Here is a 19,167-nt window from a genome sequence, read left to right as displayed (position 1 = left end):
AAAATACATTAAATTTGTCACTATAATATATTGTCATTACTTTTATCACGGGTATATTCTGTGTCAGACACAAATCTTAACTTCACTACTTTGCTTAACAACCATTTAACATTTCTAATCTCTGATTAATTAGAAAGATCAAAGTCCCTCAAGTTTCTAAACTCGAGAATGATAAAGTGAAAACTGAAAACATGGGTTAAAAAGAGAAAAGCAAGGTAAGAAAAGGATTAGCAGAAAAGAAAAAGCTACTGCAGTAAAAGAGCAAAATATTACAGCACTAATAAGACCCATCTACAATAATCTCGATTCCCAATAAAAATTCATAAACTATACTGTATTAATGAAAGTGATCCAAAAGACTGCAAACTTGGAAAAATTTATAATCACTGTTGTAATCATTTTTGAATAAATGTTAATCATCTTATCATCTCAATCACAACCATTCATTTATTTCCTCCATCATACAAAATCATTCATACTTTTTGTTACAAAAATAATTGCACTACTAATACTTTTATACTACGAGTAATATTCTATTCTACCGGAGTAATGTTAATGTAAAACACCCCGCTAAATTATATAGAGCTAGAGCCGGCAAAAGATGACACGACACGATAACACGACACGAATCGGACACGAAAAAAGTGGGTTAGTGTTGAGAATTTCAACCCGTATAGTTAAACGGGTCGACACGACACAACACGACTATTAAATGGGTCGGGTTAGTGTTGAAAATTTAAACACGAACTGGACACGAGACAACCCGCTTAGTTATGCGGGTTAGACGTGTTTACCCGTTTACCCGTTTACCCATTTACCTGTATAAAAATTTAACACTTAATTATGAAGAACAAAAAGAAACTAATAAATAGGCCCAAAATAACAATTAATAAATAGGCCCAAAAAAGAGTAAACCCTAAAAAGAGTACTATATAAGTGTGTCAGTCAAAATACTTCAAACCCTACCAAAATTATTGTAGTCAAAAAAACTCAAACCCTACATTTTACTCCCTTGTGTTCTCCGTCTTTTCACTTTCTACTGGAGAGTGGAGACAAAAGCCTCCATTTTACTCCCTGATTCCACCTTCAACGTGAATCTAGCAAGGTAATAAACTAATTAATTATTCCTCTCTAAATCCTCATGTATTATTTTATTCTTTGATTACTTCGATTCTTTAGTTAATTAGTTCTTTAATTCCTCCATTCTTTAGTTAATTAATTCTTTAATTCTTTAATTCTTTAGTTAATTAGTTCTTTCATTCTTTGGTTAATTAGTTCTTAATTCTTTAGCTAACGTGTTTCACATGTTTATATACAAATATTATATTTTGGGATTCATTTATTAGTTAATTATTTTTGGGGTTTTAGTTGTTGTCAAATAATGTTAATATGTTTTCTGATTTTTTCTTTGATTTTGTAATTTTGTAGGTTACTTTGTTGGTGTTCAGCCTTTATCTAAGATTCTAAGGTAAGATTATATTTTCTTTTCTGATTTTGTTTGTTATTTTTAAATTATTGTTCTTTTTTTCGTAATCTGCTTATTTTCTGATTTATGGTTTAAAGTTTATTTCTTGTGAATTTCATATGTCTTATGTACGTTATTATTTTTTTGTTAAGGTACTATGGAAGCTACTATGGATCCAAAATCAATGAACATTGAAGGGGCAGACCCAGAGGTTGAAATTCTCTCTAAGCCTAATAGAGAGAAAGGAAAGAAACTTTGTCATACATACAAGCCTGGTAAGAATTTCAAACGCTCTAGAAAACTCACTTCTGGTGTGTGGGTGAACTTCACTTTTCTAGAACCTGGTAAGAATTTCAAACGCTCTAGAAAACTCACTTTTCTGGTGTGTGCCAACTCGTTGGAATTCTACTTTTTTGATGTTGGAGAGTGCTATATTTTATAGGAAGGCTTTTGTGCATCTTCAGAAAACTGACACTAATTATGTGAATTGTCCAACAAATGATGAGTGGTCTAGGGTTGAAAAGCTATTCAAGTTTTTGAAAGTTTTTTATGATGTAACCTGTGTCTTTTCTGGATCCAAGTATCCAACATCAAATCTCTACTTTCCTAATGTTCTCAAGGTGAGGTTATTGTTGAAAGATGAAATGGAAAGTGGAGATTTTTTTGTTAGGAAGATAGCTACAAGAATGTGGGGTAAGTTTGAAAAGTATTGGTCTGAATTCTCCCCCATTATGGCTATTACTGCCATTATGGATCCTCGGTACAAGTTTCAGTTGGTGGATTTTGCATACAACAGAATTTATGGTTCAACTAGCTCTTTTGAGGTGTCATGTCTGAAAGACAATCTCTTTGCCTTGTTTGATGCATATGTAGCAAGTTCGACCCAATCAAATGGTGGGCAATCCATCTCTAACCTTAATTCTGGTGGTTTGAATGTTGTTGCTGGAGATGGTTTTATGGAGGTATACTACTTTCTACTTACATATTTTTATATATATTTTGTATCTAATGCACAAAATAATTGTTTTTTTTTTTGGTTAATTAGGAGTTTGATTCTTTTTCTGGAGGGGAGTTTACCGGTATTCCAAAATCAGAACTTGCATTATACTTGGAGGAGCCTAGAGTTCCTCGTGCGAACAATTTGGATATCATTGACTATTGGAGATCTTGTCAGTTGCGCTTCCCTGTCCTTTCTGTTATGGCTAGAGACCTATTATCTATTCCGATTTCTACAGTAGCATCTGAATCTGCCTTCAGTGTTGGCGGAAAAATCTTGGACCCTGTTAGAAGCTCTTTGAAGTCATCTGTTGTGGAATCATTAATATGTCTAAGAGATTGGACTTATGGACATCAAGGTGATGCTTTTGACTTGTATTTTTGTTTACAATATAACATGTGATATTAAAAGTCTAATATTGTCTTTGTCCTACTAGCTGAAACGGTTCCAGAACTTGAGGAATTATGTGACAACGTAATGAGCTTGAAGTTGGATGTTGATATATATTTCTCCTCCCACTACTACTCCAAGTCCTCTTTCTGCCAGTGGAAGTGAAACCACTGCCTGCTCAGCCCCCGAAATGTCTATCAATATTGATTAGGTAATTAATCTCCTTTTTTCTATTCAATCGGGTTTATTTAAGTTTAAATCCTTTATTTTATTTACTTATTAATTATTTCATAGAGTTATTTATGTTCTTGATCTTTTGAACACTTCTTCTATTGTTAGGTCTCTGTTATTTGCATGAGGAACAAGAAGTGGCTGATCGTTCGTTGAAGGATCTTCTAGGAGTCAATATTAATATTTTGTCTAAATCCTCATCTTTTGCCAAAACTTTTAAACAATTACATTATGTGGTTTGTAATATTTTGGAGCCCGTGTTTTGAGGCTGTAACTTATTTGGGCTAGCTTGAACTTTATATAGCCAAATACATGTTGATTGTATTTGTGGTACTAACTTTTATGAGCAGCGTTGCTTATGGCCTCATGGATTTAAGTAATATTGGAAATTTATTAGGGTCATTGTTTGCTTTAAAGTATCAACATATTTAATGGGTTTAAAAGTTATGACACGAACACGACCTGTTTAGTTAAACAGGTAAGGCGTGTTAGGTTCGTGTTACCTGTTTATTAAACAGGTCGTGTTCGTGTTTGATTTTTTTGACCCGTTTATTTAACGGGTCGTGTTCGTGTTTAAGGTTTTCAACCCGTTTAACAGTGACACGGAAACGAACACGACACGACACGACCCGTTTGCCAGGTCTATATAAAGCCTACTATACCCTAACTAATCTAAATTCAATACAAATACGTCTTTTTTTTAATTCACTAAATGGGAAGTAATGAGTAGTGAGTATCAAACTTTTAGTACTTTGTACTCCGTATCAATCTTGTTAAATATGAGCTTGTTAAGCAACCAACGGGCGAAGAGACGATTCACTTCATATGATCAAATAAAGTTCCAACTTAAGATCATATGGCGATAAAGTAAGTAGCCTCGAGCAAGATCTCTCTTGTCTTTATTGCTTTGTGGAACGCCCTTACGAAGTACCAAATATGTTATATTTTAGGATGATGATAAAGGTCGTAAGTTGCGACAACATTTAGTTGTCGCAATCTTACATGTTGGAGTTTAATTGGTACATATAGGCGTCACGTAGACAATGCATCATCATAATATTTTTTACTATCAGTGCAATATTTTTACTATGGAGATATGTAAATAAGGTAGTCGATATAAAGAAAAAAACAAATTAGAATTTTAAGATTCTCATACCTTTTTTTGAAACATGTATAATATATTATATAAGTTAAATATTTTAGTTTTCAATTTAAATCATAACACATAAGCATGTCATGTCATCAATGTGACACGGCTTAAAGATCGCATGTTGCGACCTTTATCATTTTCGTATATTTTATGGGGTTAGATCTTAACACATTTGCATGTTATTCTCGTAAATGTTCCAGCTCAAAAGCTTTGAAACTTATGGGTGTTTGGTTCGCACATTGGTATGAGGTTGAGATAAAAAAAATGATATCAAGGTTCTATGGTATGAAACTTGATTCTTAATACAATGTGTTTGCTTCAATTTGGAGATAAACATTTACCCTTTTATTTGGTAACTAGAGTAAAGGTATGAGTCAAACCCACACTTTCAACCAAACACATTGTACTGTATGGGTTTAGACCATTCTAAACTCATACAAACATCCCCTTAACGGATTGGTGTCCTCCCATTAAAAATTGTTGCGGAGTATATTTCAATGACTCGATTAACAAAATCTAAAATCTATATTAATTACTCCCTACGTCTCTTACATTTTTCTTTTTGGGTGTTCCAAAATATTCTTTACATTTCCTTTTATATTATCACATAAATGCTTTAAATTCTATCAAAATTTGTGTCCAATAATTATTTTAACCAATTAAATTCATTGGGTCATTTAATCTCTTACATTTTTCCATAGAGACATTAATTTTTTTCTTTTCTAATATCAAAATTTTGATAAAAGTGAAAACATTATAAATAAACGTAATTTTCTTTGTTTAAATAAAAAAAATTAGAAGAATTTTAATGCACATTTATTGTTAAAACACATGCAAAATAACAAACGTAAAAAAACAAAAAGAGCAAGGGAGTAATTTTTAATGATAATTTTTTTGCTTTAATAAAAATTATATTTTCAAAATCAATTATAATAAAGTAATTATGTAAACCTTTAAAATGTTTATCCATTAAAAAATTATAATATAAAGTATAAAATTAATTAAACCATGTTAGAAGTTATAAAAAGTTAAGTAAAAATTATGTCGATGTAATAAATTTATTATACACCGAATACATGGAAAAACTTTTTGTTAAACAATTCCCTTACCACTGATTTAAGCTTGAATCGCGACCCTAGTCTTTTACTAATAATAGTCCTGTAATTGATTAGAAGTTTGAATTAGCAAAAAGGAAAATAAATTACAGAACCCAATGTTAGATGACTGTCATCCATTTAAACTGTTGCCATGAAAAGTCCAACACTCTGACACACAAACACCACCACCACCTCACTTTCTCTCTCTTCACAAGACTTCCCCTTCAGTGATAAAAAGTGAGCGCACCACTCTTTACTCTACAAAACAACAAATCCCCCACTTCATTTCTGTTACTGCATTCTCCCCTCAAATTCCCTTCTTCTACTTAGATAAATTCAGCAACAGAAAAATGGGAGTTTTCAATGGATACTCTACCTCATTCTTCTTGTCAATCTTCTTGCTTGCCTTTCAAAGATCGAATTGTGCAACTGTAGTTGTCGATGGAGTTACAAACTGGAAGGATCCCACTGCCAACATTGGAGATACAATCAGTAAGCATTTTCCATTTTTGCTGATGAATTTTCTTGAATTAATTTACCAATTAATCCACTTTTTGAACTACATTATGCTAATGTCCAACTTTTTCCTTTCTCCTGCAGTTTTCAAGCACAAGAATCAGTACAATCTCTACATATTCAGAACCAAAGAAGCCTTCAATTCCTGCAACTTCACCCAAGCAACTCCTCTCTCCAACCTCAATTCCACCACCTACACTGTAAGTCCAAACTTCACATCCTTTCATTTCTTATTTTTTGGTTGACGCATTTTATCAAACACTTAGCGTGCAACATTTTTTCTTAGTGGCACCCATCAAGAACTGGGTACTTCTACTTTGCCTTCAACAATGGCACCAACATCCCATGTGAACAAGGCCAAAAGCTAGCAGTTGATATTACATCAACAACCTCACAGTCTTCACCGCCGGAAAATCCACCTCCAGCGACACCAGGAGGCGAGGTCTCGTCTTCTCCGTCATATCCTTGGCCGTTCCAGCCCCGTGAGAAGGAAGGAGCTAGCCCTGGGCCCGCCTACACTTCTGTGGGTATTTCTCCGATGCCTGCTGTCTCTCCGGCGGCAATGGGAAGCATACCGTTCATTAATAGCAACCCCGCTGTTCCTTTGCCTACCGGTGAGGTTGATTCCGCTACCATTCGACCTTTCCCTACTCCAGCCAATCAAGCTTCTCAGGTATAATATCTTTCCTTTCTTTTAACTTCGATTTTTATGGAAATTTTCTATTTTTTGGAAAATAAAAAACAATACTCCGTACTTTTGAGTTCTGAGGGCAATACTTTTTTCCTGCATTAATTAATTATTATTTTCCTGTATTAATTAATAGACAATTTGTTAAGTGCATACGGGGAGATATTGGAGGGCAATGATTCTCCCAGCTTAAAAACAAAAGATATTTGGGCCCTGTTCTTTTGGAATTTGTTGCAGTTCCATTCAATTCAGTTTAGTTTAGTTTAGCTCCATTAAATTTAGTTCAGTTCAGCCAAATAAAGTTCAGAAGAACAGGGCCTTACGGGTGATTAGCAACAATATTTCCATCCCTATTAGACCAAGTTACAAAATCAATATGTGAGCTAAAACCAAGTTACAAAATCAATATGTGAGCTAAAAAATAATACATCATCAAGAATTGTATCCAAACCCGAGAAGTAGGTAGTCCCTTTCGAGTTTTGCAACTTTTAATTTTCAAATTTAGTCAAATTTCCTTGAATGTTTTTGTTTGTTGTAGGGTCATTTTTTTTTAATTAAGAGAATAAAAAAACTCTACATAAGAATCTAAAACAATTTGTTGCCCTTCAAATGAAAATGTTATTAATTCTAGGTACCAAAATCGATATTTCACAGGAATTTTCTTGTAATATTTTTGTTTAGGCTCCTAGAACAATGTGTTGCTTTATTTCTACGTCGTTTTGGTTTGGGTTCAGGTGAATTTCAATTTGGACTTTTAATAGAACCCTGAAATATTTCTGGTCATTTTAGGATTTCAGCTTATAGGGTGGTTAGTTTTTCCCACTCTTAGGCTAAGTTTGTACTTGTTTTAGGTTACTTTTGGTCATATGAATGATTAACGGGTCTATCTATGTTGGAGATATTCTTTTATAAATTCTTTTAACATGAACATTGGTAGTAAGATTTATCAACAATTTTTGTGTAAGACCGCCTTACCGGAAAGACCAATTTGATTGTTGAACTAATTGGTTCTATTTGTTAGCTAATTAGTTATAGTGTTTAACTACTTATTTTCATTCCTTAACTAATTGGTTTAAGTGCTTAACTAATTAGTTCAAGTGCTTAACTAATTGATTCCATTGCTTAACTTATACGACATCAAGGTGGTATTTTGTGTAAGACCGTCTTATATAAAAGTTTGTAAAGATTTATTTGACTTCAATTAATGACAACTTTAAGTGAAAATGAAGTGGGAACTCAATGTCAAAACACCCGCGGTTCCTAATCACACCAAACTTTAATCGGATTGTTCTTTTGTAAGCCCGTGATCCTCTTAATCTCCTGTCTTCTATTGCTAATTTGCTATGAGATTTGAACCTAAAACCTATCGTACAAGTACCCTTAATTTTAACTATTAGGCTAAGTCCTTGTTAAATTCTATGTATGCATCATTTGAATTTTGTCAATCAATATTTGTCTAGGCCTAGTGGTTAAAAGCTAGAACTAAGGACATTTATAATCTCCTTCCCAATTTATAGTGTTTAACTACTTATTTTCATTCCTTAACTAATTGGTTTAAGTGCTTAACTAATTAGTTCAAGTGTTTAACTAATTGATTCCATTGCTTAACTTATACGACATCAAGGTGGTATTTTGTGTAACACCGTCTTATATAAAAGTTTGTAAAGATCTATTTGGCTTCAATTAATGACAACTTTAAGTGAAAATGAAGTGGGAACTCAATGTCAAAACACCCGCGGTTCCTAATCACACCAAACTTTAATCGGATTGTTCTTTTGTAAGCCCGTGATCCTCTTAATCTCCTGTCTTCTATTGCTAATTTGCTATGAGATTTGAACCTAAAATCTATCGTACAAGTACCCTTAATTTTTTTTTTTTTTTGGTGCAAATGAGCCACAAGGGCGGGTATGAGAATCGATCCCAGGATCACCTGGAACCGGGATGGAAGCTCTAACCAACTGAGCTATCCATCACTCTCACAAGTACCCTTAATTTTAACTATTAGGCTAAGTCCTTGTTAAATTCTATGTATGCATTATTTGAATTTTGTCAATCAATATTTGTCTAGGCCTAGTGGTTAAAAGCTAAAACTAAAGACATTTATAATCTCCTTCCCAATTTATAATTTGCATTGCTCTTGTATGGAGTAGCTCATTCCAATTAGAACCAAACTTTTTGGGATGGTTCCAAAATTATGGGCCTTAATGTAAATCTGTTAATTACTCAAATTCTGACGCCCCCTTTTTTTTATATTTTATTTTTCAGGGAGTGAAGATGATGGGGTTTGTCAAAGGTGTAATATCTGTATGTTATGTAATTATTGTCATGGTAACAATAATATAAAAATAAGAATGATGAATGTTTAATGTAAAATGTGATAGTATAGAATTAGTAGAATTAGCCAGCTGTTAGAATTGTGGGGTTAGATTAGGAGTGTGAGATAAAGTAGCTTTAGAGAGAGGTTCATAATGATATATAATATGCTCTTTTGGACTTTTAAAATTAATTATTAGCATTTTTTTCTTAGTCCTTTCTTTATTTTTAACAACCCATTCCTAGTTTTCTTGTATTTTATTTAATAATCATGCTTTATAATTGTCTCGGCTTTCTTTATTCTCTTCATTATTATTTTTATCCAAACTTCTTAACAATCATGCAATCACGGGCACTATTTTAAGGTTATTTTGAACAAGGGTAGGGGTAGGGGTAGGGTGATTGAGCCCAAGGCTTGTGTTCCATTGTAGTTTTTGTGAAAAGCTGAAGTTATTTTAGTAAATTCACTTTTGGTGTCCCTCTTGAATAACTAAATACCTTCTACATTTATAGAATAGAGAATACAATGACAACTTAATCAATAGGAAAACCCGAATAAACATTTTTATTAATCTAACCCCTTAAATAAATTCTTACTATTTTATCAATATGTTTATATGTGTCCGACTTATCTAACTTATCTGTATCTTATATTCGCACGCTTCGCATTTATATTATATTTTTTACATGTTATTTCAGGTTTAAATGTAATAACACAAATCTGTTTCTTATATTCGCACGCGTCACATGCATATAAGACTAGTGCTAAATATTGTAAGACAAATGTAAAATAAACTCAAAATATTTAATAGTAAGTGCGATATGATGTAAGTCGTTTATTTTTCACTATAATAAAAATTACCTCTTTAAAATCATAATACTTCTATGTAAATATAACGATATATATAACTCTTTAAAAAGTTTACCAATCAAAAACTACTTTATTAAATAAAAATTTAATCAAAATATGTAAAAAACTTCCATGATGTATAATAAACTTATTTTACGGTGAATGCATACAAGATCAGGGGTCATTTTTTTGGATATCAGATATGTGTGGCAACACATATATCAGCTAAAAGACAAAAAAAGAAGTACCATTCTGTAAAAAAAAGTACAATTTTGTATAAAAAGGTACTATTTTTGTTTAAAAAGTACATTTTTTGTCTTTTTCCTACTCCTATTTTATGCTATGATATGCATTAGCAAACACATATCAGATATGCAAAAATACTTCTTCTACAAGATCATTTGTTTGATCTAAAACAGTGATTCAAGATGTCCATCGGAGTTTCCTTTTTTGTTTTATATATAATAAAAAAAACAAATAAATTTAAGGTAGGTCAAACTTGTTTATCAACGAGAATTTCAAGAAAAAAAAAAATGGTGATAGTGTTTAGCGGTATCACCATTATGGCATCCTATGTAGTGTACGATAATGCAGTGTGCAAGATTTAGAAAGGGAGTCCTCTATATTTGTAAGTTGGTAACTGCCTCGAATTCCAATCTTTGTCCCCTATAACATGGAGTAAATAGGTCTGGAGGTCCCTAAACTTTGCCAAAAGGAGCAGTTAGGTCCCTCAAGTTTCAAAAGGAGTATTTAGGTCCCTCAAAATGGATGGAAAACGCTGCTTTTTGTTTTCCGTCACTAACGGCCGTTAAAATTCAATTAAATTAAAAGGAAACTAAATAAAAGGCACTAAACGACAAAAAACAGTTACATTTACCATTTATCAATAATTAAATAAAGGAAAATTCATTTCAGTTAGCTTTTTACAAAAATATAGCCGTTGAGGCTCTCAAAAAACAGAGTATTTAACATTCCATGCCCAACAAAACAATAATAAAACACTTAAAAAAAAAATCTTTCTTCTCCATCTTCTGCTCTGTGTTTTTTCTCTGTTGCTCCACCATAGCTGACTCTTCTCAACAAAAAGGTATTTTTCTGTCATTTTTTTTAAAATCTTAAGTTATCTTATTTTAACAATAATTAAACATATTTAGGAAATAATTATTAAAACGTAATTTATTTGAAGAATGATGAACAGGGCTATCTCTTTGTTCAACAATGGTGATAATGAACACCCTAAGAGGTGCTACTGTGGATTCACAGTATCCATTCAAAAGGCATGGACAAAAGAAAATCCTGGAAGGAGGTTCATTGCTTGTCCAGATTATGATGTTGAAACAAACAGAAGGGGTTGCATCTTTTTTAGATGGATTGATGAACAAGAACTAACAACTTGGCAAACAATCGTCATACTAGGGTTAATGCAAGATAAACAAAGCCTTGCTGCTGAAGTTGATAGTTTTAGGACAAAACTTAGTGAAGCTAACAATTATGCAAGGAAGAGGGAGGCAGACTATGTGATGAGCAAGATGAGAAGACCTATTAGTGTGAAATGTGAAGTGTGGGTTGTAATCCTAGTGGTTCTGTTTTTTTATCTGGTTTGTTTTAAGTTAACACTAGTAGAAAAAACCCTTATTGCAGCGGGCTTTTAGACCCCTGTTGCAGCGTACATCGTATGCTGCAACTGGGGGGCCTGCAACAAGTCTAAACTTGTTGCAGCGTACAATGTTCGCTGCGAAAAGTGGTTTTTTACAGCGTACAGGCAACAAGTGTCTAAATTTTGGCCAAAATCTTGACTTGTTGCAGCGTACAAATAGGTGTACGCTGTAAAAAACCCAACCTGTTGCAACGAACATCTATTTGTTCGCTGCAACAAGTCAAGATTTTGGCCAAAATTTACACCCTTCTCGCAGCGTACAGATATATGTACGCTGCAACAAGGGTGTAAAATTTAAGTTTTAGGGATACCTAGAGTGCCCAAATACAGAAACCTGTCACAACAATAATAGAATATCGCAACCTGTATACAAATATAAAAACAATAAATGGAGTTTTGAAGATATCCCAAAACAAAAGTGCACGTACCATATATATTTAAATATATGTATGTTCCAATTTCAACGTACGCATACATTTTAACATAGAATATTGTTCTATAACATCTAAACTAACTCGATCAAGCGCCCTTAGGCCAATAATAAATACTTGCAACCCATTGCTCACGAACCACATCAATTTCCTCACTAGCATAAGACGTATTCCTTGGAGTATAAACCTTTACAAAAACAAAATTTTGATGGGAGCATTAAATTAAAGAGCAGATTAAATGCAAATTAAATATCACATTTTAACATTCAAGCAACTAATGGCAATGTCCTAATAGTCTAAAATACGAATCAAGAGTAAGGAAAATTAATTAATTACCTCATCTAGCCTTAGGTTATGCATATTAAACATGTAATAAGTTTAAAATGAGTATTAGGTTCTATAGTTCAAAGTTGAGAGCGAAAATGCCTCATTTAAGCCTAAATATGACCTACAACGACCAAACAAGCCTTAAATGTACATAAGTAGATTAGAATAATTCTTAGAAACTTAAAAATAAGCATATTAGTCATATAATAAGTTTAAAATGAGTCCTTAGGTTATTTAGTTCAAAGTTGGGAGCGAAAATGTCTAAATATGACCTATAACGACCCAATGAGTCTTAAATGTGCACAAATAGATTGGAATGGGTATTATAAAGTTAAAACTAAGCACATTAATCATGTAAAAGGTTTAAAATGACTCTTTAGGTTCTTTAGTTCAAAGTTGGGAACGAAAATATCATTTTAGCCTAAATATGACCTATAACAACCCAATGAGCCTTAAACTTGCATAAATAGATTGGAACGAGTCTTAGAAAGTTAAAATTATGCATATTAAACATGTAATAAGTTTAAAATGAGTCCTTAGGTTCTTTATTTCAAAGTTGGGAGCGAAAATGCCTTATTTTAGCCTAAATATGACCTATAACGACCAAACAAGCCTTAAATGTACATAAGTAGATTAGAATAAGTCTTAGAAACTTAAAAATAAGCATATTAGTCATATAGTAAGTTTAAAATGAGTCCTTAGGTTATTTAGTTCAAAGTTGGGAGCGAAAATGTCATTTTAGGCTAAATATGACCTATAACGACGCAATGAGGTTCAAATGTGCATAAATAGATTGGAATGAGTCTTAGAAAGTCAAAACTAAGCATATAAAACATTTAGTTAGTTTAAAATGAGTCCTTAGGTTCTTTATTTAAAATTTGGGAGCGAAAATGCTCATTTTAGCCTAAATATGACCTATAACGACCAAACAAGCCTTAAATGTGCATAAGTAGATTGGAATGAGTCTTGGAAACTTCAAGCTAAACATATTAATCATGTAAAAGGTTTAAAATAAGTCCTTAGGTTCTTTTTTTAAAATTTGGGAACGAAAATGCTCATTTTAGCCTAAATGTGACCTATAACGACCAAACAAGCCTTAAATGTGCATAAGTAAATTGGAATGAGTCTTGGAAACTTCAATCTAAGCATATTAATCATGTAAAAGGTTTAAAATAAGTTCTTAGGTTCGTTAGTTCAAAGTTGGGAGCGAAAATGACATTTTAGCCTAACTATGACCTATAACGGCCAAAGAAGTCTCGAATACGCATAAATAAATTGTATTAATTCTTGGAAAGTTAAAAATAATCATATTAATCATGTAAAATGTTTAAAATGAGTCCTTAGGTTCTTTAGTTCAAAGTTGGGAGCGAAAATGCCTTATTTTAGCCTAAATATGACCTATAACGATCAAACAAGTCTCAAATGTGCATAAATAGATTGGATTGAGTCTTGGAAACTTAAAAATAATCATATGAATCATGTTATAAGTTTTAAATTAGTTCTTAAGTTCGTTAGTTCAAAGTTGTGAGCGAAAATGTCATTTTAGCCTAAATATGACCTATAACGGCCAAAGAAGTCTCGAGTATGCATAAATAGATTGGATTAAGTCTTGGAAAGTTAAAACTAATCATATGAATCATGTAGTAAGTTTGAATTGAGTTCTTAAGTTTGTTAGTTCAAAGTTGGGAGCGAAAATGTCATTTTAGCCTAAATATGACCTATAACGATCCAATTATCCTTAAATGTGCATAAATAGATTGGAACAAATATTGAAAACTTAAAACTAATCATATTAATCATGTAAAATGTTTAAAATTAATCCTTAGGTTCTTAGTTCAAAGTTGGGAGCGAAAATGCCTTATTTTAGCCTAAATATGACCTATAACGACCAAACAAGTCTCAAATGTGCATAAATAGATTTGATTGAGTCTTAGAAATAAAATCAGTTTAATACTTGTGTTTGCGAGGGGGTATTTCACAAGCAGAAGATGACTAGTTTGAATGATGTATAAGGCTATTTATAATTAAGGTAAATAAAAAGCAATTTAAAGACATACCAAGTCATTTGTCAGCATGACCACCTTTTTCATTCCCTTGGAAAAAACCAACGGTGACTGCACATTTTAAGAAAATTACAATTAGTACATGAAATATCAATGGAAGTCAAGTATGGTATGGAGTACTTTAGACACTTGAAGTTCTATGTCTCATGAGATGACATATTATTAGAGAGCATAAAATTCCAACAACATATACATAAAGCCAAGATGATCATACCATTAACCAAGCTTAAAACAGCAAAAGAACTGGTATTGATTATTGGTTGCAGCAAAGGGCCTATAACAATTGCAAGGTTTATCGACACCATATCAAGCCCATGTTCTTTAACAAAATCCCATGCAGCTTCTTCAGCCAATGTCTTTGAGAAAAGATACCACTTCTGCATAACATACACCAGGTTTTAGTTAGTTATTTTCTGTCATACCAACCATAAAATCAGATCAAAAAATCAGATCAGAATTTAATGGTAAGTAAGTGTGCAAACCATTTGTTGTTTCTCGCAGATTTCTGGGACAGAAAACCATGTTTCATCAACTATAGTTTCAGCAGTTAGAGGTCTACCAGTGAGCAGAACTGCAGCCATTGATGATGTGAAAACTACGCGTTTGATGGTTGGGATTCTGGCGCAGGATTTAAGGATATTCAGCGTTCCTTTTACTGTTGGATCAATTAGCTCAGTCTGAAACAGGATCAGGAAAAAATGATTAACAGTTAGTAACTACTAATTGCTAAAGTGCTTACTGCATTTTCATATTAGACTCGATCAACTTGAGCCCGGCCCAAAAATAGAGGGGGTTGGGACAGATTTTAAGCCCAATTTGAGCCCGACCCGTCAAGAATTTAACTTTTGTTGACCAGGTTTTGGGCCAGGTGAGAGTAAAGCTAGGGCTTTACATGCATCCCTTCAAAAACTTTCGGCTTCAGAGACACTGCCAACAACCAAGGCACCCAAATAAAAAAATAAAAAAAATCTTCATGATGAATATCAATCATCCAGCTCCTTCTGCACTAATGTTAGCAGTTCATATTGCATTACAGTTATAAACGCACTAAAGAACTACATTTTCTCAATCTGCCACTATTTACCCGATCCGCTATTCTGAAGGACTATTCATAGGACTCAACCCACATACCAAATTAGAAACGGGGTCTCCAATAAACACCAAATTCCGCTGTGGAGATATATTCTTTAAAGTTGGAACACAAACACATGATAACTTATCCTACTAACAACAGGAAGTATGGTTTTCGAACCTGAAGCAAAGCATATATTAAAGTACCAATGCTTGGAGAAAATCCTGTACATATAAATCAAATTTTAGAAGACAATGGTTTTGCGCATTTAGTAAAAATGTACTAGTATTTTCCTTTTTTAAAACAGAGTTTTAAAAATAGAGTATTTACCAGCCGTCTCAAAGATATTGCTGACATAGAAGCAGATACCGTTAATTCCCCCAAACTGTTGGCAAACTATCAATCCAACTCCTATCTGACATCAGAAAATTTCAATTATTTTGTTTGAAAACTTATTGATTCACAAATTTGACACTGATAAAATATAACAAGGGTAGAAGTCTTACCGTTACAGAACGTAGATACCTCTTTTGAAACAAGTCAAACATATTAGCTTTGGGAAGCTTTTCGAGTTCTTCTATGTAATCATGTCGATTGAAAGCCATAATGTGCAAATATGAGTAGGCCACTTCAGTGCTTGAGTATAATAATAGTCAAATTGAAAGAACCAACTTAGAACGTTGTGGGAGTCTTGCCACCTTCTGATTCATGCCCAACAACAATTTGGTTTTCATTCATCGTACCTATGTTGTTCCTGCATCAAGTAAAACATACAGAAGGGTGGTTAGTGAAATGTGCGCGCAGCAGCCAACAACAAAAAATACAAAAAATGCAGCAGTAGATCAGTGCACTAGCATACAGAAGGATATCAGATCAGTGCAGATATCACTGATCAATGCAGATCAGATCAGTGCAGATCAGATCAACACAGATCAGTGCAGATCAGATCTAGCTTTTATCCTTAGCTCTAGATTATGCTCATCAAGAGCGTGTTTCAACACCTCATCTTGTGCACGAGCTCTTCGTTCAGATACTTGGATTTCCATCAGATCTCTGGAATTCAGAAATAAAAATCTACATTAGACCTACAACATGTATGAGCGTATGATACACCTATGTGCAGCACAAAGGATAAGAAAACAAAGGAGGTATAACAAGCACGTGGTGCAGCCAAATCATTCAAGAAAAGGTACTTGAGGAGCCTTTCATCCAAACTCTCCAATAGCAGTGCGCAGGCATCTAACAGGGCACATGATTCAAGAAATTTTGACAACCCAACTCAACATCACAAGCTTCTCTTTTGAAGTCAAAGATCTAAGAAAATAATAAGCAAGCCGGACAAGGTGAAAATTAAAAGAAAATGAGAACACTTAGCCAAATGTTATTCCCAGATAACCCATTCAACCCTCGTTAATCTTCCCATACAAGACTGCATTTACACAAACAAAGAGTTGGAGAAGTGAATTTATCACAACAGAACTAGAGTACAGAGGATTATCAAAACAAAAGTTGTCTGATATTTTTTAACTTCAACAGGAAAAAAAATAATGGAACGGTTTTATCCAAAATATTCTTTTTAACATAAAAGTTTGTGGCATTAATTAAGGCTTGAACTAAGATCACAAAAAAAAAAAAACAAATTCAGGACTTAAGGAACATAGAAATTAGAATAACAAACAGACATCCACCTCATACAGACATAACGCATGACAGGCGCCTCATCCCAATTCCACAATAGTCACTACGACACCAGCCAAAACATAATGATTTGTAGTATTGAATGCATCTTTATATTGTTGTTTTTACATTAGATGTTTTCCCTTTGTATGAAACATAAGACCCATCAATATTACTCTGTGAAATTTAAACTATAAGGCACATATGGTTGAATATCAACATCTAAAACTGAAGAGATTCAGGAGCCCAGATAGTGTAAATAGTAAAACTTGCAGTAAGAAAGCACAAACCTTTGCTCAGACTCATACTCCAATTTAACCTTCTGTCCTCTTTGATCCGCCAGCTTTATGTTGTAGTCCTAAGTCAGTAGTGATCCATTATCATGTCTCGTCTCTTCACGAGCATACCTACAACCAACCTTGTATTTTCAAGAGAGAAATTTTTGAGGCATTAGGTCAGTAGAAATTCAGTCAGCAATCAACACACATCAAATTATGTTAAATCAAGTAATAACCATCCTCATTCTCCTTTACCTCGAGCAAATTACGTTGCATTTAAACCGACAATAGAAAATCTTGACAAAGTAAAATTTTTGAAAGAAAAACCCTAGAACATGGTATTTGAACTAAGAAAATACTTTAAACAAATTATAGGACTCCAATTTCATAACAAGCCAACATCACCGTTGTGTTTGTTTCAATTAAAATAGATACAAGGCAAAAGAATCCAACTGAAAATCCAAATTAGATCTTCAATGACCTAGTTATTATTCACAAAGAATGAGTTTTCTGAGTTTTGAAATTAGAGAGTTTCCTTTTTATTCACAAAGAATCGAACAACTCTAACTGCAATAATGAAGTGCGTGGAAACAATTCTAACTTCAATAATCAACTGCATATCTACTATCCTGCCCCAACTTAGTTTGGAGTTTAGACCCAGTCGGAGCCCGGAGAAAATAGGAAACTGTCTACTCTAAAAGAATTGAACAAACCCTAATTTGTAAAACAAATATCAAGAGGGGACAGGGAAGAATAATTACATGCCGCGGCGAGGAGATTGACGGAGAACCACCGGTCGAGCAACCTCTTTCTTGGAACCACCGGCCGAGCAAGCTAACTTCTTTCTTGGAACCACCGACCGAGAAAGCGAACAGGTGGAGAGGAGGTGAGAAAAGAGACCAGAACCACCGACGAGGAACCTGAACCACCGACGAGGAACCAGAACCACCAGAACAACCGATTGACGACGCAGGGAAAGATTTTTTGTCATAGCAGGGAAAGGGTTTTTTTTTGGAGGGGGCGACGCATCGAGGAAGAAGAAGGGAGTTGAGCGGGGAACTAAAATTTTCATTCTTGATTAATTTGTTCTGAATTAATTTTTTACTCAACCAATATTGTAGCGAATAATTTTTTACCCGGGCTATTGTTGGGGGCTTTTAAATGTACGCTGCAACAAAAATGGTTTATTGCAAGGGGCTTTTAAATTGTACGCTGCAACAAACGTTTTTGCAGGGAACAATTAAATTGTACGCTGCAACAACCCTTTAAAGGGTTTGACCCGCGTTGACCGACTGGTTGTTGAAGCGTATTAATACATGTACGCTGCAACAAGGGGGCTGCAACAGGGGTTTTTTCTACTAGTGTAAGTGGGTTAAGTGGGTAGGTAAAATGTAATGATCTGCACTAATGAAATGTAATGAAGACTTTAAATTCAATAAAATCTGACCTCATGGTCTTTTTTCTAATCTTCTAGCCATTGCAAGATCCTGCAATGCTTGGCTTGATATTGTGTGTCCTTGACTTGGTTGAGTCTATGACAATGGGAAGTCATGTGCAGGGAAGGAGTAGATGGTTTGCTCACCCCCATGATCAGAATAGAAAGCTGCAGGAGGTCTTTGCCTCTGTGGTGTGGGGAAATGTTGTGATATAGGCTGCATTAATTAAAACAAATTAGGAACAAGTTGGCTTCAGTACAGTAAAGTAACATGTAAGAAAGAATTTGAGTCTATTGAGTGACTTATAGTAGCTATTCTTTGATACCCATTTGGGTAGGTATAAATACCCACACTGAAGGAAATAATGCCCTTGGTCCAAGTATGCATTCTATGTTAAGTCTAATAAATGCGGTTCAGTATTAATTGACAAGTTAATAATTCAGTGAGATCAAGTGAGCTGAATGCCTAGCTAGAGGCCGCTTCAGTTCAAGTGGAATTAATGATATTAATCCACAGCTTACTCTTGACT

At 33.7% G+C, this 19,167-nt stretch overlaps 3 protein-coding genes across 3 annotated transcripts; 2 read left to right on the top strand and 1 right to left on the bottom strand.

The window, feature by feature from the left end:
• Window positions 1-971: 971 nt before the first annotated feature.
• LOC130459225 (zinc finger BED domain-containing protein RICESLEEPER 2) lies at window positions 972-3,499 on the top strand. Its single transcript, XM_056826463.1, has 7 exons — window positions 972-1,105; window positions 1,429-1,468; window positions 1,618-1,740; window positions 2,339-2,427; window positions 2,511-2,820; window positions 2,899-3,063; window positions 3,192-3,499. The coding sequence occupies exons 3-6, from the start codon at window positions 1,623-1,625 to the stop codon at window positions 3,015-3,017; spliced, it is 636 nt and encodes a 211-aa protein (XP_056682441.1). The 5' UTR covers window positions 972-1,105; window positions 1,429-1,468; window positions 1,618-1,622; the 3' UTR covers window positions 3,018-3,063; window positions 3,192-3,499.
• Window positions 3,500-5,493: 1,994 nt separating this feature from the next.
• LOC110784831 (early nodulin-like protein 14) lies at window positions 5,494-9,060 on the top strand. Its single transcript, XM_021989279.2, has 4 exons — window positions 5,494-5,822; window positions 5,931-6,046; window positions 6,133-6,519; window positions 8,800-9,060. Exons 1-4 carry the CDS (start codon window positions 5,681-5,683, stop codon window positions 8,875-8,877), a joined length of 723 nt encoding a protein of 240 aa, XP_021844971.1. The 5' UTR covers window positions 5,494-5,680; the 3' UTR covers window positions 8,878-9,060.
• Window positions 9,061-11,757: 2,697 nt separating this feature from the next.
• LOC110784809 (cinnamoyl-CoA reductase CAD2-like) lies at window positions 11,758-18,280 on the bottom strand. The gene is made up of 9 exons (XM_021989254.2): window positions 17,964-18,280; window positions 17,215-17,342; window positions 15,754-16,001; window positions 15,578-15,662; window positions 15,428-15,471; window positions 14,658-14,852; window positions 14,390-14,552; window positions 14,170-14,226; window positions 11,758-11,972 (listed from the first exon to the last, which is right to left on the bottom strand). Exons 3-8 carry the CDS (start codon window positions 15,850-15,852, stop codon window positions 14,174-14,176), a joined length of 639 nt encoding a protein of 212 aa, XP_021844946.1. The 5' UTR covers window positions 15,853-16,001; window positions 17,215-17,342; window positions 17,964-18,280; the 3' UTR covers window positions 11,758-11,972; window positions 14,170-14,173.
• Between the last annotated feature and the right edge of the window lie 887 nt (window positions 18,281-19,167).

This window comes from Spinacia oleracea, chromosome 4 (assembly GCF_020520425.1).
Source record: "Spinacia oleracea cultivar Varoflay chromosome 4, BTI_SOV_V1, whole genome shotgun sequence".
Lineage (NCBI taxonomy): Eukaryota > Viridiplantae > Streptophyta > Magnoliopsida > Caryophyllales > Amaranthaceae > Spinacia > Spinacia oleracea.
Note: the sequence above shows the minus strand (reverse complement) of the source record. Positions and strands in the feature narration are given on the sequence as shown.

What these genes read in the sequence shown, in the direction of transcription:
- LOC130459225 (XM_056826463.1), top strand. Translation starts at nt 1,623, where the DNA reads ATGGAAGCTACTATGGATCCAAAATCAATGAACATTGAAGGGGCAGAC. An exon ending in CTGGAGATGGTTTTATGGAG is followed by an intron (nt 2,428 to 2,510) that starts GTATACTACTTT and finishes TTGGTTAATTAG; the next exon opens with GAGTTTGATTCTTTTTCTGG. An exon ending in TTGGACTTATGGACATCAAG is followed by an intron (nt 2,821 to 2,898) that starts GTGATGCTTTTG and finishes TTGTCCTACTAG; the next exon opens with CTGAAACGGTTCCAGAACTT.
- LOC110784809 (XM_021989254.2), bottom strand. Translation starts at nt 15,852, where the DNA reads ATGGCTTTCAATCGACATGATTACATAGAAGAACTCGAAAAGCTTCCC. An exon ending in CAATATCTTTGAGACGGCTG is followed by an intron (nt 15,472 to 15,577) that starts GTAAATACTCTA and finishes TTATATGTACAG; the next exon opens with GATTTTCTCCAAGCATTGGT. An exon ending in TGTTTTAAGCTTGGTTAATG is followed by an intron (nt 14,227 to 14,389) that starts GTATGATCATCT and finishes TAAAATGTGCAG; the next exon opens with TCACCGTTGGTTTTTTCCAA.
- LOC110784831 (XM_021989279.2), top strand. Translation starts at nt 5,681, where the DNA reads ATGGGAGTTTTCAATGGATACTCTACCTCATTCTTCTTGTCAATCTTC. An exon ending in TCAATTCCACCACCTACACT is followed by an intron (nt 6,047 to 6,132) that starts GTAAGTCCAAAC and finishes ATTTTTTCTTAG; the next exon opens with TGGCACCCATCAAGAACTGG. An exon ending in CAGCCAATCAAGCTTCTCAG is followed by an intron (nt 6,520 to 8,799) that starts GTATAATATCTT and finishes TTTATTTTTCAG; the next exon opens with GGAGTGAAGATGATGGGGTT.